A 25,416-nucleotide genomic window follows, 5' to 3' on the forward strand; every position below is an offset into this window, starting at 1 on the left:
TGATTATGTAAATATAAATAATGTAGTATATAAAGTAATAATTATATAAATATTTATTGTAATATGTAAAGTTATAATTATATAAAACATAATATAGTATATTATATTATAATTTACATTGTATATTATGTTTTATATAATTATTACTTTATATACTACAATTAATATTTCCATAATTATTAGTTTATATACTACATTATTTATATTTATATAATTATTACTTTATATATATATATATATATATATATATATATATATAAATATATATATATTATATAATATAATATAATATTATATAAATTTTTTAATATTACTTTTATACATATAAAATGTGAAATGTGTATATAAAAATTTAGATTAAATCATTATATTATAAAATGTTTATATAAAAATTTAGATATTTAGATATATATATATATATATATATATATATCTAAATTTTTGTCTAAACATTTTATATATATATATATATGTAAATAAATATATAAGTAATATTAATAACTTTATATAATATTATATATATATATATAAAGTAATAATTATATAAATATAAATAATGTAATATATAAAGTAATAATTATAAAAATATTAATTGTTTTATATAAAGTAATAGTTATATAAAACATAATATAGTATGTTATATTATAATTTACATATATATATATATATATATATATATATATATATATATATAAAATGTAATCTGAATTTTTATATAAACATTTTATTATATATAAAGTAATAATAATAATAACTTTATACAATATTATATATAATATAACATAGTATATATATATCTATATATATATATATATATATATATATATATAATATATTTATTATATATATATATATATATATATATATATTTATATAACATTTATAAATAAAGTGATAACTATATAAATATAAATAATGTAATATATAAAGTAATAATTATATAAATATTAATTGTAATATATATAAAGTAATAATTATGTATAACATAATATAGTATACTATATTGTAATTTATATATATATATATATATATATATATATATATATGTATATATATACGTGTATAATATATATATATATATATATATATATATATATATATATATATGTATATATATATAAATATATATAATGTTGTTCGGGAAAAAATTCTACGGCAAAGTTAGAAGTACCGTAAAATCTCACTGAATCAAAATTTCTATTTTTTTCCGAAGGACTCCTGCTTTCCAAATATACCGATACGCGCCCTCTGATTACAAAATAATCTCCGGAAAAACTTCTACCCAGTTTTACCCCCAAGTCTTAGGACAGCTAATTTTTTCTTATGAGAGCTGTTTGTTATTTTTGTTGCGATTCACTGTTGCGATTCTCTGAATTTAGAGTTATATGGGAATGGTTTTTTCCAATTAATATAAAAGCTACGTTTTTCTAATTTAGTTGCATTCGCTCGTTTTTTTTTCTGAAAATTGTCTTAGGACTTTCAATGTTGAAATGATGAGCTTGGATGACACAGTTGTCAATTGTTTATAACAACTTCTCTTTTAGTACAATCACGGTGGAACATCTTTTGCTATCGAAGTTTTCATTGATCCTTAAATTTTTTTTCTGCTTTTTTGTGACTGAAGAGTTTCTGATCTTTATTTGATTGTGCTGTGATCACTTTTACATTGAAAGCCATTTTACCTATTGCATCTGTGAGAGATCGGTTGATGAGCTCGAGAGTATTAATTGCTCTTAACGCGTTTCGGCTCACTAGACTCTAAGCATGCAGTTCGCCTTAACTATTTTGGAGACATAAAGTAATGGTGTCAAGGGCTGTTTCTAGAGTTCAACAACCTCCCCCCTGCACCGACACACACACACAAACACATTGCCCCCTTCACGCCCTCAATCTCCACCTGCACGTTCCTTTTGTAACCCAGCCTTCCTGTAACCCAGCTCATCAGTGGCTTGAGAGCAATTCGCGCGACGTTATTTGATGATGTTTAATAGCCGCCATCGGCCTCTCAACGGCTATTATCTAGGCGCTCTCCTTTTTCTACAATTCAAAGAATTTGAATTGTATTGGGGCGCTGTTTTTTTAAGATCTGTTCACATATTTTCATGATCTTTGAAGTCAAATTGGAGTGGTGATTTTGGTCACGCCGAAACAGGAAGTGGAGTGAAAAAGCTAGTTGTTTTGCGGTGTGAATTTTTTTTGCTCTAATTTCCAAGTAGAGTGAGGGAACGGTGTTTGCACAAAAACTCGCATGAGGCAATTTCACTTTGAATTTAACTGGTTTTTCAATTTTTTGGATGGGTTTTTTCCAAATGGTTTTCGCTAGTTCATTCGAGGCTTAGTGTTTTGTTTGTTTTGTCCTTCTCTTGTTACAATTCAAAGAATTTGAATTGTATTGGGGCGCTGTCTTTTTTTTAAGATCTGTTCACACATTTTTATGATTTTTGAAGTCAAATTGGAAATTGGAGTAGTGATTTTGGTCACGCTGAAACAGGAAATGGAGCGAAAAAGCGAGTGGTTTTGCGGCGTGAATTTTTTTCGCTCTAATTTTAACGTAGTGAGAAAACGGTGTTTGAACAAAAATTCGGTTTCTCGGTAGTGGTTTTTTGTTCACATGCGGCAATTTCACTCTGATTTTTACTGTTTTTTCGATTTTTTGGATCGGATTTTTTTCTAAATGGTTTTCCCCAATCCATTAATAGCTCATTCTAGGCCTAGTTTTTTGTGTGAATTAAATTTTCATTTCTCGTTAGTGGTTTTTTTTGTTCACATGCGGCATTTTCACATTGATTTTCTGTTTTTTTTTCTTATTTTTTTATCAGAATTTTTTAAAAATGGTTTTCTCAATTCACTCTTAGTCCATTCTAGGTCTGGTTTTTCTATTTAGTCAATGAAAATTCTTTGAATGGTACGTCAGGACTTGTCCTGCTATGTTTTTTTTATTTCGTTTTGCCTTTTGATCATGTTTCTGCTTTCGATTTTCACGCTTGACTTCTGACTTGCTTCACCCACGGTTTCGAGCGAATCGATTTCAAATTCTTTCACGTATTGAATTACGTGATTTAGTGAATACATTCAAAGTCAAAAGATTAAAATCAAAAGAAACGGAATACACATATAAAGCCCGGTCATAATGCATTAGTTTATCAGTGTTCATTAAAGCGATTGCTAGCTGGCATAAGAATTATGCTTGAAAGTCTTCAGTTTAGAAGCTGAATTAAGTGTATTTTTAGAATCTAACCGAATATGCAGAGTTTACTCACGAAATAAGAATACTTTGACACTTAGAAAAATTCTGTCAATTTCTATCTTTTTTTCTTTTTCTGTTTCGATCCCAATGTGCGTCAAGCGGTTCAATGACGTCTATTTTCCGGCAATTTTTCGGCTATGTTATTTGGGTTCTGAGCTTTTTGTCTGACTTAATTAAGCACTTATCTAGTTAATGTTATTCAGATATATCGCTGTGTCTTTTAGAGGTCGAAAATTTGCTCCTGATATTTGATGAAGTCACAGGATATATTTAACACAGTGATCAGTCAATCGATGTTTTACACGTAGTTGGGGCAAGAATTAGATGTAGTTTCAGAGCAGGTCGTTGTTTGCAATTATAGTTTCATAATGGCTCCTGTCCAATCTACTGGTTGTTCAATAGTCGTTGTTCCATAGTCGTTGTTATAATTCGAATCTGGTCGATATTGTGAGTCGAGCAAACCGTCAACCATTTAATTTAAGAAGAACTTATGTGGGCTCGGTTATGTTGTACGGTTTTTCAAAACTTATTGTTCGGAGACAATAAGCAAATTCGGTTCTTTGTTTTCTTGTTTTAATTATTGCATCAGTTTCTTATGATACGTCGTAACTGGGAGATAGCATCTAAATGTCAAGCTTTTGCGTCTTTGTTAAAGTAGTCATTTACTTAACAGGAATAACCTAAAGAACATCACATTAGTCGTACTTTCTCCCGTTTCTCAGTTTTTAGGGGAATAAAATGTTATCAAGTTCAAAATTTTGTGGGGAGGAGTGAAAATGAAACGGAAATCCAACAATTGAAACTGCAAAATCATTTTTTCATACAGAAGTGTGTTTGTACAAAGCAAATTTTCTTCACATTATCGGGAGGGAGTGGCTTATGCGCTGAGTGAAGTGCAAGTTGCAGTGAAATGCTTCCACATATAAACGGAATTATTTAGTTTTGATCTTAACAGCGGTTTGGCTTCTTTTATCATCAAAATTGAATGCTAAGTGACCATTCTTTATCGTTATATTTTGTTCTCAAGTTGCATTGCTTTACTTTATTTTACTAAGTGTATTCAACTTTGTGGTGCTATTACACAAAGTGGCCGAAATGTAGTTTTATTTTCGATGCTTATTCAGAATTCCTGATTAGGTGTTCGTTGAGGTATGCAGTAGCAAAGTAGGGCGATATTGGCTAATAAATAGTCAATTAACAGTCATCTTCTCAGCCGGCTATTAAAGTGGTCGTATTTAAAACCCAGGGCATCATGTGGAAAATTTGATTGAGTATTCAAGTTACTTACAAAACAGAGGATCAAGCCACCCGCCTTTATTTTACCTTATTAATTGTCAAAGCTTGAAGAACAAGTTTGAAGAGTTTTCAAACTTTTTGCAAACAGCTGCCATTAATACGTTTGTCGCTGTAACTGAAACCTGGTTGGACACTGATTGGAATATTGAAAGTAACTTTTTAACAGCATCGCATACTTTCTTTGGGAAATGCAGATCAGGCAAAACAGGGGCTTCAAATGGCGGAGGAGTAGGTATTTTTGTCCCGAAAAAATTTACCGCCAATATTAAATCAAGCATTGAAACGGTTGATGAGAGTTTTTTTGAATCCATTTGGGTTGAAATAACTTATCCTCTTATTGAAAAATTATTTATTAACGTTTCTTATTGCCCAAACAAACGTCTTGGTGAGTATTTTCTTGATCAGATAAGCACCGAATTATCGAGGGCATATAGCGTTACAGATAACGTTATTTTGCTGGGAGATCACAACTTGAATTATCTGAACAAGACAGAAAAAAGAAAACTAGACATTTTTGCGTCAAATTCAGGATTAGAGATTGTTAACCTATGGGATGCAACCAGATGCACTGATAAAACATTTACACTTATTGATCACTGTTTCGTTTCGAAAGATCAGATAATTGCCTACATTGTCACAACAACCCCTTTTAACTCCGACAATTTTCTTGTTACCTTCGAATCAAATCTCATTGAAATCTGATTGTGACAACATAATAACGATGAGAAATTTCCGACTTTTCTCTTGCTCTAAACACCATGCGGCGAGATCTTGCCCTCGCCGCATGGTGTAGAATGTACCAATGTGAGAATGGCAACGATATGTTTGATTCATTCATTGATATTTTTGAGAAAATCGTTGAAAAACACGCACCAATTCGGACTGTTAAAAAGGTGAGAAAGTTTTAAGAGTTCTAAGCCCTGGTTATCACAAGAATTGAAGCATTTGATCGCCCATTTTTTGTTCAATAAATGGAAAAAAATTCCTGACAGCGAGCCGTACAAAGTATTTAAGCGCTTAAGAAACTTAGTTAATAGGAGACTAAGGGAGGCGCACAATAATTTTTGCATCAATTTCTTCCAAAAGCTACTAACAAGTAAGGAACAATGGAAATTCATTAAACAGAAGACCAGTCCGAGTGAAAAAAGTGTGAAGGTTGATGAAATCAGATTAGACGGTGGTGAAATTTCCAGGGAACCGAAAAATATTGTCAATTGTCTAAATAAATCATTTGCTAATCTAGGTGTGTTCAAAGGTTCGGATATTGCTTGTAAATACCCTGATAAACCTAATATACCTGTATTCACATTCAGAACTTTGTATAGAAAAGAACTTTATTCAGTCATTGACTCGCTGGACATTAACAAAGCAGCCGGACCTGGTGAAATCTCAATTCGACTCATATAGTCTTGCAAATTAGGTATAGGCGTACATCTACAGTTCGCCTTAAACGAGTGCATTGAGGAAAAAATTTTCCCAACTGAAATGAAACTAACCTATGTAACACAATTTTCAAAAAAGGTGATAAATTAGATAGCACAAATTATCGACCAATTTCTGGAACTCTGAGTTTTGCAAAAATCTTTGAGCGCCTCCTTCTGACTCAGATGATGGAGTTCATTGGTAAGCATAAAATTATCAATAAAGAACAATTCGGATTTCAGAAAAAAAGGCTGCAACAGATGCAGTTTTAGAACTGGTTGAAACAGTTTCGGATTGTGAAATTGTGAATCACGGTGTGCCTCAAGGAACTGTTTTAGAACCAATCATTTTTTTACATGTGAACGATTTCTCATTTAATATAAACACAACGGAAAAGGTAATTCAATTTGCAGATGACACAAGTATTGTCTGTTGTGGACAGAAAAGTAGCTTACATGGAAAAGTCACGGAATTACAAGAAACAGAGGAATGTGTTGAGATGAACAAACTAATTTTGAATACAAACAAAACCGAATCAATTTTTTTCGCGCGATAATTCTGATTTCGGATCTATTTTCTACAAAAACCAAGTTCTCACAACACAAAAATGTTGCAGATATCTTGGTATTCAAATTGACAGGAATCTTGAGCAGTTGAATAAAACCTTGAAAAAGATGGCTCATGCTATAAGATCAATTTACCTTAGAAGACATCAAGTTCCCCTGAACGCGCGCATTCTTCTAAAATCACTTGTGCTTTCAGACTTATCATTTTTGGCAATCTTTTTTCAAAATTTATCTGCAAAAAGAAAATAAAACGCCTTAACCGACAGTTTAAATGGTGTATAAAGGTGTGCTTTCTACGCAAAAGTATGACAAAGCGAGAGATCTGCTCATCCAGACAAAGACCCTACCAGCTGAGCTAATAATAGCAAAAATGTCGCTAATCAAATTTCATGATATCGCTAGGCCAGAAAATTCTGAAAATTTTCACGGGTATCTGAGTCTTCATCAAAATAATCAAACAAAACAATTCAAAGTTAGATAAAATGCCAAAACCAGCTTTGGACTGAACTCGATTGTTTTTCAATGCGTACAAAAATGGAATAAGTTACCACAGTACAGTGGCTTTGGTTGGCAAAAAATGAAAGCGTTTTTAAGAAAACGTTTAATGATTTCTTGCTGTCACAACATGAAAAATTCCTTTGAATAGTAACGTAGCTTTTAAAAGTTGTTTTTTTAGGAAGAAAACAATTAAAAGAAAATTTTATAATGTTATTCTTTAAGAAGTTTGTTGATGTTTTTATATTGTTTTGTTTGAATGATTTGAAGTATTTTTTTGTTTCAAGTATATTTAACCGTATGGTTATAATTTTAATTTACTTGTTGCAAAAAAAATTTTCTTACTGAATTTGAATTGTATTGGGGCGCTGTTTTTTTACCGCTCGAAGAGGAATATTGAAGAAGTCCTTTCGTAAGTCATTTTTATTGGAGTGAATTTTGAAGCAGGAAATGAAACGCGTGAAAAAATTGGTGGTTTGTTTGCTAAACAAAATTGCAGAGGAATGAAAAGAGTGTTTTTTTTTCATATCACTGTTTTGGAGAGAGCGAGAAGTTGAGGTGTGAAAGAATTTTTCTAAGCGGGCAGTTTTTTCGTTCACATGAGTCTTTTTTCTAATTTTTAATTGTGCTCAAATGAAGTTTGTAGCTATTATATTAGTGCTGTGGTCTCAAATACAGGATAAACAGGTAGCGCTTGGAGGGCATAAAGTGCTCTTAGAGCCCTACGCCTTACTATACTCTTAGAATGCGCTTCAACAAAGGTGTTTTGAGTAGACAACTTCATTGTATGAAGGGTGGTGCTTAATCTTAAAAGCTTGACCCCTCAGTCCGCCCCTCGCCACCAGCTCCCCTTAACTCTCTCATTGTTCGCCGTCATCCATCTGTCCCCCTCTCATCTAGCCCTCACAATTCTACCCCCAACGCTTGCCCCACCCCTCCTCACACTCATACTCACACCCACACACAGAAATTCTCTGTTCACCCCTTATGCTAGCATCCATAAGCATCTGCCGGCTACTACCGAAACCAACCTTTCGCCGGTTGTTTGAAAGGAATTTGCCCGACGTTAGTTGGTTAATTTTACTAAGAGGTTTGATAATGATATTTTAATAATTTGTGGGTTGTTTTGATACAGGTTTGAACGTTTTATGCTAATTTGGAGGTTTTTCAGCTATTTTGCAGATTTTGGTTTTACGGCGTGTCTTTTTTCGCTCTAATTTTAATGTACAGGTGGGTTTTTGTTTAGGTTTGGCCACTTGACTCTGATTATTCTTGTTTCTATTTTTTGGATCAGATTTTCTAAATGGTTATTCTAATCTATATATAGTCCATGTTATGTCTTTTTTTTGTTTATTCACTGAAATTTCTTTATTGTATCAGGAGTTGTCCTGCTTTGATTTTAACTGTTCTTTCAATTTTTTGATGTTTTTTTTTGCAAATGGTTTTCGCTAGTTCATTCGAGGCCTAGTGTTTTGTTTGACTTGTCCTTCTCTTGTTTTTAACTTCTTTTTGGAGTCTCCTGTCTAGTTTTATTCTTCGCTCATTCTTTTCAAAGTGCTTTTAAGCAGCAGTTGCTCAGCAAAGAAATTTAATATGAACAGAATCAGTATTGAAAAACGAAATCGAAATAGAATCGGGGTAAAGCCCAATTAAATGTACCCGCTTCTTTCTTATAATTCTTGGTTAACATCTCTGAAGCGTTTTGGCATTGATGCTAGCCCCTGCATCCTGCTCAATAAGAAACAGGGGTTTGCAGAATTACGAAATCCAATCAAAATAGTTTACGCTCACAATTTTTTTTTACATTAATCAATACTTTCCATTTCTTCTTTTCTGTCAATCGCAATCGGTATTATGCGAATCAATGGCGGCTATTTTCCGGCAATATGCCGGGTATGTTTCTTTTATTCAACAGTGGTGTACTTAGGCACAGAACACACATTGGTATTTAGGCTGCTTTACTTTTTTTCTCAAGAGACAGTTCTATAATTGTGTGCTCAACGTTTAGTGCAGTCTCGAAACAAATTTTATCGGCCATTTTGGCTGTCACTCGGCAATCTATAGATAAATGTTTGTTTTATAAATCGTTTATAAAGTAAGGAAAGGTGTTTATAAAAGTTTCCATCCAAGACAAATCTGATCAGTGAAGATGAGGTGCGTTTTATTTGTGGTTTATGTAACTGCTCTCGTCTTAAGTTCACTTTTATTTTGGCCCTCGTCATTTTCGGTAAGCTCAAGTTAATGCTATTGATTATCAAACTTTGCATGTTTATGATTTCCCGTTCGCAAAAATCGGTTTTCATCCCCACAACCCGTAAGTTTTCTTCACACTTTTACTAATAGCCGTAAAGCGATAGCTGGGACTATTATGGGCCTTTTCTTGATTTTTTAATTCGGCGTCAAGTTGTTTTGCTACAACCATATGACGTCGCGATCAAAATCTGCTTTCTGCTTATTCATGCAATTTGACTGAATTGTGTTTGTGGTATCATCTTCACTTTTATTGGAGCGAGGTTTTTTCTCACGTGCGTAAGTTTTTGGTCACACGTGACTTACCCCACTCTCATAAATGACTTTCCTCCCCATAAAATTACTTTTCCTTCATTGAATTCAAGGAGAAAGGTTAACTGAGTGTGTGTTACTCTAATTGAAGGTTATTTGAGAGCAGCTAATAAAAGCAAGGCTTTCTACTGATTATTTATATCCGCTGTCAGCCTCTCAAACTGCTATTATTCAGGCGCTCTCCTTTTTACAATTCAAAGAATTTGAGTTGTGTTGGGGCGCTGTATTTTTTTCAAGATCTGTTCACATATTTTCATGATTTTTGAAGTCAAATTGGAGTGGTGATTTTGGTCACGCCGAAACAGGAAATGGAGCGAAAAAACCATTGGTTTTGCGGCTTGAATTTTTTTGCTCTCATTTTAATGTAGAGTGAGAAAACGGTGGTTGAATAAAAAATCGCTTTCTCGCTTGTGCTTTTTTGTTCACATGCGGCAATTTTACTTTTTTTTTTACTGTTTTTCGATTTTTTGGATAGGTTTTTTTCTAAATGATTTTCACAGTCATATTTCAATCTAGGCTTGGTTTTTTTCTCGAACCAAGTTTACATTTCTCGCTAGTGGTTTTTTGGTCTGGCTAGCGGCATTTTGACATTGATTTTCTGTTTTTTTGTCTGATTTTATTAGAAATGTTTTCCCCAATTCACTCATAGGTCTAGTTTTTTTTGTTTAATCATTGAAATTTTTTTGAATTGTACGTCAGGACTTGTCCTTCTATGTTTTTTTAGTTCGTTTTTACCTTTTGATCACGTTTTTGTTTTACATAAGTCACGACTTTCACATTTGACTTCTGACTTTCCTCACTCACTGTTTCAACTTAATGTTTTTTAAATCTATTTACTCAACCAATTACGCAAGATAGAGAATACAGTCAATGTCAAAAGAGCACAATCAAAAGAGACGGGATAAACCGATAAAGCCCGGTCATTAAGTCGTTGAGAATTAGGTTATCAATGTTCATTAGAATGTTTGCACTAACATTGTGTAAGACATTGTTATTTAGCTTAGTAGCTTTCGGTTTAGAAGCTGAATTAAGGAATCTAACGCCAAATTAGAACCCTTTTTGACACTGAAAAAAACAAGAAATAAAGTTCTGTCAGTTTGTCTTTTTTTCTGTTTCAATCTCGATGTGCATCAAGCGCGTCAACGGCGGCTATTTTCCGGCAATATGCCGGGTATGTTTCTTTTATTCAACAGTGGTGTACTTAGGCACAGAACACACATTGGTATATAGGCTGCTTTACTTTTTTTCTCAAGAGACAGTTCTATAATTGTGTGCTCAACGTTTAGTGCAGTCTCGAAACAAATTTTATCGGCCATTTTGGCTGTCACTCGGCAATCTATAGATAAATGTTTGTTTTATAAATCGTTTATAAAGTAAAGAAAGGTGTTTATAAAAGTTTCCATCCAAGACAAATCTGATCAGTGAAGATGAGGTGCGTTTTATTTGTGGTTTATGTAACTGCTCTCGTCTTAAGTTCACTTTTATTTTGGCCCTCGTCATTTTCGGTAAGCTCAAGTTAATGCTATTGATTATCAAACTTTGCATGTTTATGATTTCCCGTTCGCAAAAATCGGTTTTCATCCCCACAACCCGTAAGTTTTCTTCACACTTTTACTAATAGCCGTAAAGCGATAGCTGGGACTATTATGGGCCTTTTCTTGATTTTTTAATTCGGCGTCAAGTTGTTTTGCTACAACCATATGACGTCGCGATCAAAATCTGCTTTCTGCTCATTCATGCAATTTGACTGAATTGTGTTTGTGGTATCATCTTCACTTTTATTGGAGCGAGGTTTTTTCTCACGTGCGTAAGTTTTTGGTCGCACGTGACTTACCCCACTCTCATAAATGACTTTCCTCACCATATAATTACTTTTCCTTCATTGAATTCAAGGAGAAAGGTTAACTGAGTGTGTGTTACTCTAATTGAAGGTTATTTGAGAGCAGCTAATAAAAGCAAAGCTTTCTACTGATTATTTATATCCGCTGTCAGCCTCTATTTATATCCAACTGCTATTATTCAGGTGCTCTTCTTTTTACAATTCAAAGAATTTGAGTTGTGTTGGGGCGCTGTATTTTTTTCAAGATCTGTTCACATATTTTCATGATTTTTGAAGTCAAATTGGAGTAGTGATTTTGGTCACGCCGAAACAGGAAATGGAGCGAAAAAACCATTGGTTTTGCGGCTTGAATTTTTTTGCTCTCATTTTAATGTAGAGTGAGAAAACGGTGGTTGAATAAAAAATCGCTTTCTCGCTTGTGCTTTTTTGTTCACATGCGGCAATTTTACTTTTATTTTTTTTTACTGTTTTTCAATTTTTTGGATAGGTTTTTTTCTAAATGATTTTCTCAGTCATATTTCAATCTAGGCTTGGTTTTTTTCTCGAACCAAGTTTACATTTCTCGCTAGTGGTTTTTTGGTCTGGCTAGCGGCATTTTGACATTGATTTTCTGTTTTTTTGTCTGATTTTTTTAGAAATGTTTTCCCCAATTCACTCATTGGTCTAGTTTTTTTGTTTAATCATTGAAATTTTTTTGAATTGTACGTCAGGACATGTCCTCCTATGTTTTTTTAGTTCGTTTTTACCTTTTGATCACGTTTTTTGTTTTACATAAGTCACGACTTTCACATTTGACTTCTGACTTTCCTCACTCACTGTTCCAACTTAATGTTTTTTAAATCTATTTACTCAACCAATTACGCAAGATAGAGAATACAGTCAATGTCAAAAGAGCAAAATCAAAAGAGACGGGATAAACCGATAAAGCCCGGTCATTAAGTCATTGAGAATTAGGTTATCAAAGTTCATTAGAATGTTTGCACTAACATTGTGTAAGACATTGTTATTTAGCTTAGTAGCTTTCGGTTTAGAAGCTGAATTAAGGAATCTAACGCCAAATTAGAACCCTTTTTGACACTGAAAAAAACAAGAAATAAAATTCTGTCAGTTTGTCTTTTTTTTCTGTTTCAATCTCGATGTGCATCAAGCGCGTCAACGGCGGCTATTTTCTCGCAATCTGCCGGCTATGTTTAATCAAAATATAGCATCGTTCGGTCTGGCATTTAAATCTTTTTGAAACTGCTTAGCTACGAAGCTATCGCCGATTTTTTTTGGGCAGTCTGCAGCTGTTTTAATTAATCAACTGTTATTGAGATCTACGTTCCAAAGCATATCTTTCCCATTCTGCGTTTTGCGCAAATTTTTTTTATAGCTGCTAAGCTTTAAGCTGAGCGGAGCTATATTGCTGTGCTCTTGGTTCTTTTATGACTCAAAGAGGAGTATTTGTTTTCTTTTACCGGAAGTACTATTCGTTCAGACGATGTTTTGACCTGAAAGCGAAAATGAGTACAATTGCCGCTTGAACTAATTTTTCTGAGCGAGAAAAGTTTTTTGATTGTGCGCTGCGTTTACTGAATGACTTTTTGACTGAAAAGTAGTTTAATTTTGATGAATTTGATAAATTTCAAAAGTAGTTTTTGACTGAATGGCACGTACAGATAACCGTTTTTGGCCGTTTTTTCGTCCCAGTGGCCCAGTTCTTTTGCTTTTAATTTGGTTTTTGCATAAATAATTTTTGTTCGATGCTATATTGAAATGTAAACCTCGGAAATTGATACCACAGTGTTTTGCAGAGCCTGAAAATGCGTTTGAAGTTCAAAATTGGCACAAATTTCTTGTTTTTTTCAAGTTAACTTTTGGCTTTTTTTTCTGGTAATTTCTTCATTTTTGGTCTTTCAGCTGTGTTTTTGTCAAAAATCAGTCAATATATTCACCTCCCTTTTATAATTCATATACTCCACGCCTCTTTCTACGTCAATGTAATTTAGTTTTATAAAACTGTACATACGCTAATCAGATTTTGGTTGTTTTTTCCATTTTTTGTCAGGTCTTTCTTTCTATTTTGGTTGCAATTACTAGAAATAGTTCTTTTATGCAACATGAGGGACTTTAATTTTGTTTCAATAAAAATTCAATCATTTTTGGCGTTAAGTTTTGAAAAAAAATTAATATATTTTTTGGCTTTTTTTTCATAAATGCTTTTTCATAAATTCAGTCTCAGAAATTTATTGAACATTTTGTTGCAAAAGGTTTCGTATGTTTGAATCCTGTTTTTTTCTTTTTTTGTTCTTTTCAGGAGGACGGATCTTTGTCTCCGATGACTTGTTGTCTTTTCTATGTCCCGACTGCTGAACAATGAAATGTTTGTTTTTCTTGATTTTTTTAAATTTCATTTTGAACTTTCAAAAATCAAGAGTTAGTCTTTTTGTTACGATTTTCCTTACATTGCGTCCATACATATTCTTCACTTTTTAATTTGTATCACTTGTCCTGGTACGTACATTTATATTCGTTATATCGATTTTTTTTTCAGTTGCTAAAAACAGAATATCAGCTTTTTCTTAGATTTTCGTTATTTTTGCAATTTATTCAACATAAGGCAGTACTAAGTGTTTGCTCGAAAACATTTTCCAAAATTTCTATTTGTAGCTATTTATTGCAATTTTTTAGGCCTTGGTATTGTTTTAAAACGATTTTTTGCTTTTGATTTTTATTCTGTTGCTTATGTCTTTTCTATGATTAATTATATTCTTTGAATTAGTATGAAATCATGTTGTCTAGAATACATACATCAAAGGAAAGGTATATGTTGTTTTTGTCTTAGTTTCAGTGATTAGAAATCTAATTGTAGTGGTTTTCGATTCTTAAATATCTACCGTTTATCTCCAATTATATCCGAGTATTATCTACCGTTTGCCCTCGCAATCTTTTTGAGATTATGATCATGAATTATTTGAGGGCAATTGATATCCCTGTCAGGTTTTTCAGTCTATCAGTTTTTTTCCCATCCCAATTATTTCAGACTTTTTTAACGTTACCAAACGTTTCCAATAATATAAAGTTTTGCTGTATTTTGTTTCTCTTGCTGACAGTGGTTTAATTATCGCCAATTTTTAGATCAGACCTGTGGAGGTAATGAGTAAAAAGTTTAAGACAAAGTTTAATGGCTTCAGCTGCAATAACAGTTTTTCTGTGAAGTTTTGGTGCTTCGAGTCGCTTCCGGAATTCCGGCTATGTTTTTTGTTTCGTCTTCTGACGCTCTTTTTTTCGTTTTACATTTGTTCACACCTCAAAGCTGAAAAGTCAAATTTTCTGAATGACTTCTTCCTCTCACTAACTGCTTTTGCGCGCGTGACGTCATTTTTCACTCTCTTTAGCAAAAGTTTTTTGCGTGATTAGATGTTGATCATAAGCGACTTACCTCACTCAATAAAATGACTTTTGCAGTTTAAAATTTAACTTTATTTTGAATTAGTTTAAGGTCAAAGGATTTCATATATGTAATAAGGGTCCCTAATGAAAAGGCTTCTGCGCAATGAATTTTAACAAGCTTTATCAATTTATCGTTAATTTTTTACATAGCTTTTTGAGCGGCTATTCATGACTTTTTCAACTTATATCTGTATCTGTTTCTATCTCTATGCGGTACGCAAGTCTATTTTTTCGCAGCTATTCCGGCTATCTGTCGGCTATGTTTTCGTTAAAAGGAAGAAAATCATTCTGTTGTACCTCAGATTGAGAAATTTTGGGAAATCTGTAAAGTTTTTCAGAAGTTTCGTTTGAGAAACTTCGTTTTTTTGCCATATGTGCTGCTATTCGATTACTTGTAGTTTTCACCTTTTGAGAACTCATGGCCCGTTAATTGCTCTCAAATTACATTTCGCAATTACTTGGGTCATGATGTCGTCCCAAGTAATTGCTCGTATGTCCCTGCTTGTATGCGTGTCCTGTATGCAAACTTTGGCTTAATCGGTCGATAGCAGCTAATCAGTCATACCAAGAGACGACTGATTAAGTGCTATCGAACGAATCATTGCACGTGGGTGTCTTTTTATGTCAATTTTTTGCTTTACGTTTTGACTTTTCAAGTGACCTCTACGCCCTTAACTTTTGCGTTTTGCGTGATCTAAATCTCTCTCTCTCTCAATTGGTGGCAGTTTACTACTAAAACTCAACTGAAAATTACGACTGAATCGGTGTCATTTGTTACCTTCAAATCTTAATAGTGTTATAATGGCGTCATTTGAAGCACCTTAGTTTATTGCCACACTGACTGAAGCAGACTGCAATAGATCAGAGCGCCCACTGTTCATCCGAAAGGAATTCGTTTGCGTTAGTCGGTTATATCTTTGTTTTTCTCCGTCCTCAAGAAGTGGATGAACTGTAAAACCGCAACCAAAACTTTCTTTAGTGCGGTGATGGTCGATTGTTTGTTTCTTAAAATTATTTAGAAGAAACAGCGCTGTCTAAGAATTGGAAAATTACGAGATTGCTGAAAAAATTTTTTGGTGCTAGGTTTTTGAAAACCGGAGAGAATAGAGGTCATTAATTGCTCTCAAACAAAATTGGTGGCATTTGTATTAATACTGTGGCGTTAAATGCAATTTTTTGCTTGACCGATTTTTGGTCTGACCCATTTGACTTTTCGTCCTCAAAGACAGGATAACAGGTAAAGCGCAGATACCCCCATCGGATAACAGATTTTTAGGAGTAAGAGATTGAAGTCCAAAAAATTTATTCTTATTGCAAGCGCTCAAAATTTGTTGTACAATTGTTGCTTATTTGCAAAATTCTCTAGCCTCCCGCCATTTTCATGCCTCCTCGGACAGTAAGATATCTAAGCTGAACAATTAGTCCAATTGTCAGAATAATTAGACGGTTACATTTGTCTTTTTCACTTCAAGTGGCGCCTATGAAGCTTGTTGATGGGTAATAGGTAGTTTTTAACATATAATGGTTTTGAGGACATTTAGTTCGAGAAATTAGTTTTCCCCTCTTTGTTCTTGTTGTCTCAATGTCCTGCAAGGGTTCTGCTAGTTTCTTGATTGGTCCTTTTGGTAGTAAATGGTTGGTTTTGAAAATGTAAAGTGCAAACAGTTAAGAAATTGGTGCACAATTTCTCATTTTGCTTAGAGCGGGATTTTTCTGTAGATTTTAACGCAATATTTTTTTGAAGACATTACTTCAAAAAACATTGAGCATATTTTGCTTGTATGGCTCTCAATGGTGTACTAGACAGTTCAGGCTATTTCACGGTTTTCATAGATTTAATTCTTTAAACTATATTTCAGGACTTGTCCTGCTAAATCTTTTTCATTCTTATAATGGTTTGTGACTGTTTTTATTTCTATTGTAGATTAGAATGCCGCTCTTTAAATAGCCGTACTTATTGTTCCGACCCCACTTGTGGGGGGAGGAAATATACACACAATGGGTTTTTTTGTTCAGACAATTTTGGCCGATCGATATATTCATCGCAGAGAAATGTGAGTGGTATCATTAAAAAGCTGGTCTAGCGTAGAATGGAAAATTAAAAAGATTTTTTTATTTTCGTTTTTTTCGAGCAGTTATCGAGGATTGAAGTTATGTGTGAACACGGGATATTTGTTCACTTTTAGTGTGATTATTCTTCAAATTAAGATATTTTAAATGAAAATAGTATTTCAAAATTAAATGTCTCGCCAAACAATGAACCAATTTTGTGTTCCTAATAGACTAAAAGCGATAAAAAACTATTTCTAGTCTCATAGAGAAGTTCACTATCAAAAAAATTCGAATTCTATTTGAGAGCTCTTTCTATAAAAGTTTTTACTTTTTTTTGCTTTTTAAGTCACCTAGAGACAAGACTTTTTTCATATCGAGGTTCCGTTAATGACCACATTTACAGTTAAATGAAGTCCAATGAACAAAAAATATCGTTTTCATGGAATTGTTTATGTTTTTTTGGCTTCGACTCTGAGTTTTCGTAATTTTAAATGAAGTTTTGAATTTTTTTGAGGTTTTACTGATTTTTTGCGAGTCCTATGGCATGGACTCATTCGACTACCAGTGGAAAATATTCCGTGATGAGCATTAAGTGAACGTATCTAGTGCTTTGACTGGACAGAGACGACAGCACCCTCTTCCGTCATACTGTGACAAAATTTAATCTAGCGGTTTTATCTTCTAACTTTTAGTTATATGACTTTAATGACACAAGATTTCAAAAAATTTATTTTTTGGATATTTCCGTATTATTGGTTACTTTGAAATCTTATCACATTATCTTGAAATTGATGACTCCTATTGGCTTAAAGAAGTCGTTCTGTGGATCACAGATAAAGTTTTCAGAGAAAAGCTTTTGGTTTAAATGGCTTCGACATTTTCTTCTCGCACTTTTTTTACTGAATTTTTGGTTTTTGCCTGTTTTTGTTGTTTTCATAGTCGTAAGACTTGTTGTGATGTCTTATTGATCTCCTATGCATGAAAAATATCCATATACTCCCATCGGGTAATGTTTGAGCGTATTTATTTCCGCTGAAAGCTATTGAATTTAATGGCTGTTAAGAATTCAAAGATTATTTTTCGAAATGTTTTTTGAACATTAACCGATCTGAACCTTTTTTCGTGAACTGTTAGTCAGTCTCAGTATAAAGAGGACCGACTTGCTTTCTACTGCAACTAAAATAATCCGATCAGCGTTTAGTCTTCTAACGTTTGGTTATATGACTTCAATGACGCAAGATTTCAAAATTAAAAAAATTTTTTTTTGTGTTTTTTCGTATCATTTTTTACTTTTGAACTATTATCACATTATCCAAATATTATTCACATTATCCAAATATTATTCTAATCTCATTGGATTAGAGAAGACAATCAGTGGATCACAGATAAAGTTTTAGAGAAAAGCTAATGGTTTAAATGGCTTCGACATTTTCTTCTCGCACTTTCCTACTGAATTTTTGGGTTTCGCCTGTTTTTGTTGTTGTTTTCTTAGTCTTAAGACTTATTGTGATGTCTTGTTGATTATCTATGCATGAAAAACATCCTTTTACTCATATCGCGTTTTTTCTGATCGTATTTATTGACCTTCGTTGAAGGCTTTTGAGTTTAATGACTGTTAAGACTTAAAAAATAGATTTTCGAAACATTTTTTCAACATTAACCAATCCTAGACTATTTTCGTGAACTGTTAGTCAATCTTAGTACCTACAGGATTCCTTTTTTCTACAGCAGACAAAATTAATCTGGTTAGCGGTTTATCTTCTACCTATTAGTCTTAAAACTTCAATGAAACGAGTTTTCATATATTTTTTTTATAGTTGGATACTTTTTTTCTTATTTTTGGATCCTTTTGAAATCTTTTTACATTATCCTATTTCTGATAGTTCCCATTGTTTTAGAGAAAATCTAATGGTTTAAATTGCTTCGACACTTTCTTCTGGCACTTTTCTATTGAATTTTTTTTTTGCGTGTCTTTGTTGTTTTCATCGTCAATAACTTGTTGTAAGTTCCTATTGAGCCAATATGAATGGCAAACAAACTTGTGGTCCCATCGAGGAATAATTTAGCGTATTCAATGGCTTCGTTAAAAGCTAATGAATTTAATGGCGTTGATACCTTGAGTTTTCTCAAAAATTTAGTGGTTCCAATGTATTTGTTCATATTTGATTTTTTGAAGGCATAGTGATAAGAAAGACGAATCCCAAAAATGCTGTTAAAAAATAAAGTCAAAATAGAAAAATTTACTGAAAATCTCATTTTTATTGCCTTCGATACTTTTCTCGCTCAATTTTTCTCTTGAATTTGGTGTTTTTGCCTGTTTTTGTTCTTTAGGTAGCCGTAAATTGTTGACAAGTCTCCTAAGCTTGTAATTGAGGATTGAATGAATGATGTTACCCGGAGCAGTCAGTTTATAGCGAATAGTCTTAAAATTATCATATACATTTTAAATTACTTTTCAAACTTTTCAGTCTTTGTTGTTCTTTTCGTCAAATTGTAACTTATTTTCATCAATGAGAGGTCACTTCCAATTTCCTGTATTTAAAAAATAACATATCTACTAGTTTTATTTGTCAATGATTCTTTCTTTATTGGACAATATGCGTTTTTATAATCGTTTTTTGAGTGGTCATTTTTTTTCTTTCTCTTTCAGAACAATTGCTTAGATCTCAATGGTTTTCAAGTGTGGCCCAAATAAACTTATTTAATCTCTCAGTTTATTTGCTTCAGCTGAAGTAGTAGAAATAAGAATTGAATTAAAATACATAATATTCAGATAATAGCTAATGATTTTAATGGTAGCAATAGTTTGTGTTTTCGCAAATCGTTTGTAATTTTATAAGTTTTTTTTAGTTCGTTTCTATGGCTTAGTCTACCCAAAGACAGGCCTATTTGTTTTTTAATGACTTTTTAGTAGTTTATCATGGGTTACTCAGTTAAAAGCTAATGGTTTTTAAGACTTGAAATTTCTTGGTTTAAAAATGTTGATTAAGTTTTGAATTTCGCCTCTTTGTTCGTTCTCTTTGCCGACTTGTTACATAGTCTCATTAAGAAAAGTTTCTATCTGCTGTATACTTAGGAGAAATTAAATGTGAGTAGTTAAGGTTTTATCTGACTGCATTTTGACGTTGTTACTATGTGCTTTTCAATTTAGATTTTCAATTTTGCCGTGAAATTTTTTTTTTGCTAATTTTGTTTGTTTTTTTTTGTCTCGTAGTCTATTTAATGTCAGATCTCATTGGCGCTGTAATGAGGCATGGCATTATGTAATTCAATTAGTAGATAGGTTGTGTAACGATTTCTTAAGCTCAAACATCTATTCTTGTTATCTCTTCTTTTGGTTGACAATTAAGTCAAAAATGTAGATGAGCTCGGGTCGGAACATCATATGCGAACGCACATTAACGAGCCTCCTTGTCTGGATTTATATACTTGTTTTCGTTTTAGTTGCACTACTGCAAGCCCATTAGAACGTTGAGATGCCAAGCAAAACGAGATTTAAATTTTAGTTGAAATTGTTAGCTTTGTTTCAAAGGTTCTGCCATCTTATCGTTTGTAGCAGATTGTTGATGAAAGGCATTTGGATTGTACTGCTTTGAAATACAGGAGGTTTAGTTTATGTGTATCTAGTTTCTTAAAGCAATATTTAAAGTATCTAAAGTACTTAAAGCAGTATTTTTGTCCATCCCGTTATGCTGTTTTGATTGAATAATTTCTGGTCCTTCAAACGTGTTTTTCTTTTCATAATATAGTTCTACAAAGCTTGCACTGTTTTTCTGGAAATCTACGTTGTGTTTTTGGAGCGTTAGCTAGATTTTATTATGAATATTTTGAAAGGTTTTTCGTAAATAAGATCATTTCAGCACCCCTCGGCAAATAGTTTAATTAGTCTGTGAGGCAAACACTGCGATAGAATAAACCATTTTAGTGTTATCTGTGGGTCATGTTTGATCAAAAGTAACTATTTGCTTTTTTGCAATAGCGGTCTGGTCTCACCTTCGGAAAATGTTAATCATTATTTCAGCTGTGCTAATTCGTATAATAATAATAAATGACTATATTACCGATAAAAATCAACGTTTTGTTTTCAGTCTAACTTGGCGACTAGTGGACCTGTGGACATGCGCAGAAATCAGAAGTCAGATTCCACCCCATTTCAGGGACTGGTGAGTAGGAAAAAAATACATACTTAGATGCTCAACTAGCATGAGTGCGAAATAGGGTCACGTAGTTGATTGAATTAAGGAGATGTCTTGATTAGGAAAGACGGCTAACGAAAACTAGAGACACTGCAGAATACAAAGAGAAAATCTTACTGTCTGCTTAGTTTTAAATTTTGGTAGTGTATTTGAAGTTACTTGTTGGCAATTTTTGTAAAGGGTGCATCTTAGAATTGATAGAATTTGCGTCTTGTATCTTGCATCTGGTACGGTCTACTCAATAAATTGAAGTAGCAGAAATTATAAATTCAACCCTAGTTGCCAAGTGATTAGACATTTCCAATATGAAGTTGTGCAATATAAGCGCATTTTGCAGGATTTTTCTAAGATAACTGTCCCTTTTTCAAGATTAATGTAATATGACCCCATTTTCAGATTTATAAATAGCTGGGGGAAATTATTCTGTAGAATCCTGTTTTTTTAAAGCATTGTTACTTCTAGTTTGTTAGTTCCAAGTTAATTTATTTACTATAATGAGCTCCGTAGCATTTCAGGTGTAAACGCGGGTTGTTATTCCAAATAAGATTTCTAATGGCTATTTATAATTCGAAGCCTTCGTTACGATAATTGCCCTATTCAATATTAATTACCAAATGGTTAGTGTTGTTTTAATAGGACAGCCGCATGCCCGTTCTGTTAAACTTCTCATTTTGTCTATTAGTTTGGCGAATTTTGGCAATTTTAGGTTTGGTGATTTTTGGTAGTGGTTTTTTTTGGTGTGACTACTATTCTGTTTTTTGATTAATTGCTCTTGAACGCAGTTCATAGCAATTATTGTAAACGTGTGTGTCTTTTTTTATGCAAAATTTTCGCTTGACGGTTTTGACTTTTCGAGTGACTTTTACGCCCTTGACTTTTTGCATTTCGCGTGATCTAAAATTCTCTCTCAATCACAATTTCAAGCAGCTGAACTCAATTGGCGGCAATTTAATACTAAAAGTCAAATAAAAAGTGCGCCGAAACTGGTGTCATTTTTTAACTTTAAATCTTAATAGTGGTATATGTTAACCTCTAATATGGTTATTTGAAGCCCACTATAGAACTTCTTAGTCCCATTTAGGCTACCCCTCCCCCCCCCCCCCCCCCCGACTGAAGCTGGCTGCAATTGATTAGAGCTCCCACTAGTCGTTCAAGAGCAATTCTTCCGACGTTTAGTCGGTTATGTTTAATAGCTGCGCAGCGATAACTGTAGCTATTATTGGCCTTCTCTTGGTTTTTGCGACTCGAAGAGGAGTATTGGTTTTCTTAAAGATTTTTTTACAGGAAGTACTATTTGTTCAGGCGGCGTTTTGACCCAATAGTGAAAGTGAAAACAATTTCCGTGTGAACTAACTTCCTCTGAGCGAGAGAAGTTTTTTTGTTCGCGCGCTGCTTATATTGAATAACTTTTTGACTTGAAAAGAGTTTTCTAGCGATCGGTTCATATGGATGACAGTTTTTAGCCGTGTTTGTCCATTCGGTCCAATTTTTTATATTGTAACTTGGTTTTTTTGTAGAAGTAAATTTTGTTAGATGCCGCATGAGTATGCAACCATCTGAAATCGATACCACAAAGTTTCAATAATGCGTTTCAAGGCTCTTTTTTCGGCTCTTTCAGTGGTCTTTTTTATTACCAAATTAGTAAACATGTCAACGCCTTTTTGATAAATCTTGAATGGGATGACTCTTTTAGACTTGAGGTTTTTTTGTATTATAGAATTGTACACATACTAATCCGATTTTGGCGGTTTTTGTTTTCTCAGTTTTCTAAGTTTTTTGTCTGTACTTTGAGGTTTTTACCATAAAGTTTTTGTGCACCATCGGAGTTTTTTGGTTCGTTTTGTTGCTAATTGAATTGTTTTTGGTTATAACCCATATTTTGGACGAATATTTTTTTTCAAAATTGTTCCACTGTTTCGCAATTGAGCTGTTTTCATTTCTTACTGAGACAGGAAGATGGCTATGTAAATTTCCTGAACCCCGATTGCCTAATAACAATCAATCGATGTTTTCTACCTTATTTGTTTAGTTTTGGTAACATCTGAATTTCTGGGTTTGAATATGGTTCTATCTCTTAGGGCTTTTAATGATTAATTTTGATTTGATTGATTTTTTGGTCATTTACTTTTATCGCGTTCATTGTGATTTAAAGCGACAAAAATGCTTACAATTAAAGCGGCAAGGATTATGTAGTTACTAATTGATTACTCTTTTTATGTTGTTGAATAGTGTTTCGATTGAGAGAAATTACGGAAATTTGTAAATTTTGTAACAATTTTTGTTATTTCATGCAGTATTCAAATTGTTCTTCAAAAATAAGGTTTTGGGAGCCTAAAATGGCGTCAGTTTTGATGCTCGCGTACTTCGATGTTTTCAATTGCGTACAAAGAAGTTTGGCTTGTTTTTTATATAGTAATGTAATTTTTTTTCAGTTCAGTTGGTTTTATGGGGTATCTTCATTTTTATAATTTTTTGTTTTTAGTAGTCACTTTAGAAAGAACCAGTCGTATTAAAAGGTAATTCTTTCACGAAGACGACTCTTCGAGTCGTTTCCGGAATTCTTCCGGCTTTTTTTTATTTCGTCGTCGCGATTTCTGTTACGACCATATGACTTTACAACCACTTCAAATCAGCTTTTTGTTCATTCGTTCTTGCAATTTAAACTGAAGTGCGTGATTAAGTTTTTGGTCACATGTTACTTACCTCACTCACAAAAATGACTAACTCACTCTGAAATTGAATTTTCTTTAATTCAAAGAGATAAGGTCAAGGGAATTTGTCACTCTAAGTGAAGGTTATTTGAGAGCAGCAAATAGAGGCAGCAATAATTTTTACAGATTGTTAATCGAAATATAACATCTCAGCCTTTAATGAAAAGAGTAATTTTTTTGGTCTGTCTTTTTACTGGTTTTTGAGACTGCAGTCTGCCAGCTAAGTTTACGTTTTTTGACTGCTATTCTCTAGAAAGCTCGATTTTCAAATTATATCTGCACAGAGCTGTCTTCAAATAATTGTCAGGTTTAGAGCTATCTTCATTATGTGACACTTAGTGATGATGCTTCATTTTAAAGGGAAACATCCATTTCAGAAAAGTTTTGAAACAATTATTTAAAATATTTCCCTGATTGTGAAGCAAATCTATGAATTTTTGCTATGAAATTGCAAAGAGCACCTAGATATTAAGAAATTTTTTGTATGCCAATTGCAATGAGAATATAATGTTAACAGAAGAAAAGACTCGTTTAGAGGGTTTAAAGAGACTTATTTTTAAATTCGTCATTTCCAAATGTTTCCAATTTATCAATATTTTAATTCAGAATTTTCTTAAATGAAATGGGAGAGAAGTCATATGAATATTTCACAACTCCTTTCAGCCTAAATCTGACGGCTCTTTTTTGATTCATTACCGTTTTTTGTCGAATGCGGGTGAAACTTAAGCAACATTTTTAAAAAGGATTGAGAATTAATTTTCGTCAAGCAATACTTTAATGCTAACAAAATGTGATACCAAATACCTTAAAAAGTCTTCAACTTGATTTGGCGTGAAGCTTGTATGCCTCTATGGCGTCACAGGCAAAACATTTGAACTCTAAGATTCTTTTTAATTTTTTAAGTATTCTTTTCCAAGTTTTTAATAGTCGCCGTCAGCCTCTCAAACGGCTATTATTTAGGCGCTGTCCTTTTTTTTAATTCGCCTTACCTTTTGATCACGTTTTTTTTAAACTTAAGTCATGATTTTCACGTTTTACTTCTGACTTACTTCACTCACTCTTTCAACTGAATGGATTTTAAATTCTTTCAAGCATTGAATTACGTAATTTAATGAATACGGTCAATGTCAAAAGAGCAAAATCAAAATAAACGGGAGAAAACGAAAGCCCGGTCATTAAGTTTTTTTTGAATTAGGTTATCAATGTTCATTAGAGCGATTCTTATTAGTATTAAGATTAATACCCTTCAGTTTAGAAGCTGAGGTAAGTATAGGTTTAGAATCGAACTGAAACTTCACACTAAATTAGAACAATTTTTGAAACTTAGGAAAATTTTTGTCAATTTCTATCTCTTCTTTTTTCTGTTTCAATCCCGATGTGCGTCTAGCGCGTCAACGGCGGCTATTTTTCGGCAATCTGCTGGCTATGTTTGTAATTTACAAGCTCTCATGTTTGGTTTTTTCAAGCTCTCAAACAATCATTTAATTTGTTCAGCTTTTGAAAACTGACAAAAAATGAAACAGGATTTGATAATTGTAATAGTTTTTTTTATAGCTGTTTTTATGTTACGACTATATGGCTTCACACTACTTCAAAT

At 32.9% G+C, this 25,416-nt stretch overlaps 1 protein-coding gene across 2 annotated transcripts in view; it reads left to right on the top strand.

Annotated features, from left to right (window-relative positions):
• The window catches only part of LOC142342923 (triple functional domain protein-like), a 286,672-nt gene that overhangs the window by 243,829 nt on the left and 17,427 nt on the right, over window positions 1-25,416 (top strand). For both annotated transcript variants that reach the window (XM_075394600.1, XM_075394601.1), the window contains one exon: window positions 21,001-21,075. In XM_075394600.1, the coding sequence (XP_075250715.1) occupies window positions 21,001-21,075 (75 nt within the window). The remainder of the gene's footprint in view (window positions 1-21,000; window positions 21,076-25,416) is intronic.

This window comes from Convolutriloba macropyga, chromosome 7 (assembly GCF_964194025.1).
Source record: "Convolutriloba macropyga chromosome 7, txConMacr16.3, whole genome shotgun sequence".
NCBI classification, from domain to species: Eukaryota; Metazoa; Xenacoelomorpha; order Acoela; family Convolutidae; genus Convolutriloba; species Convolutriloba macropyga.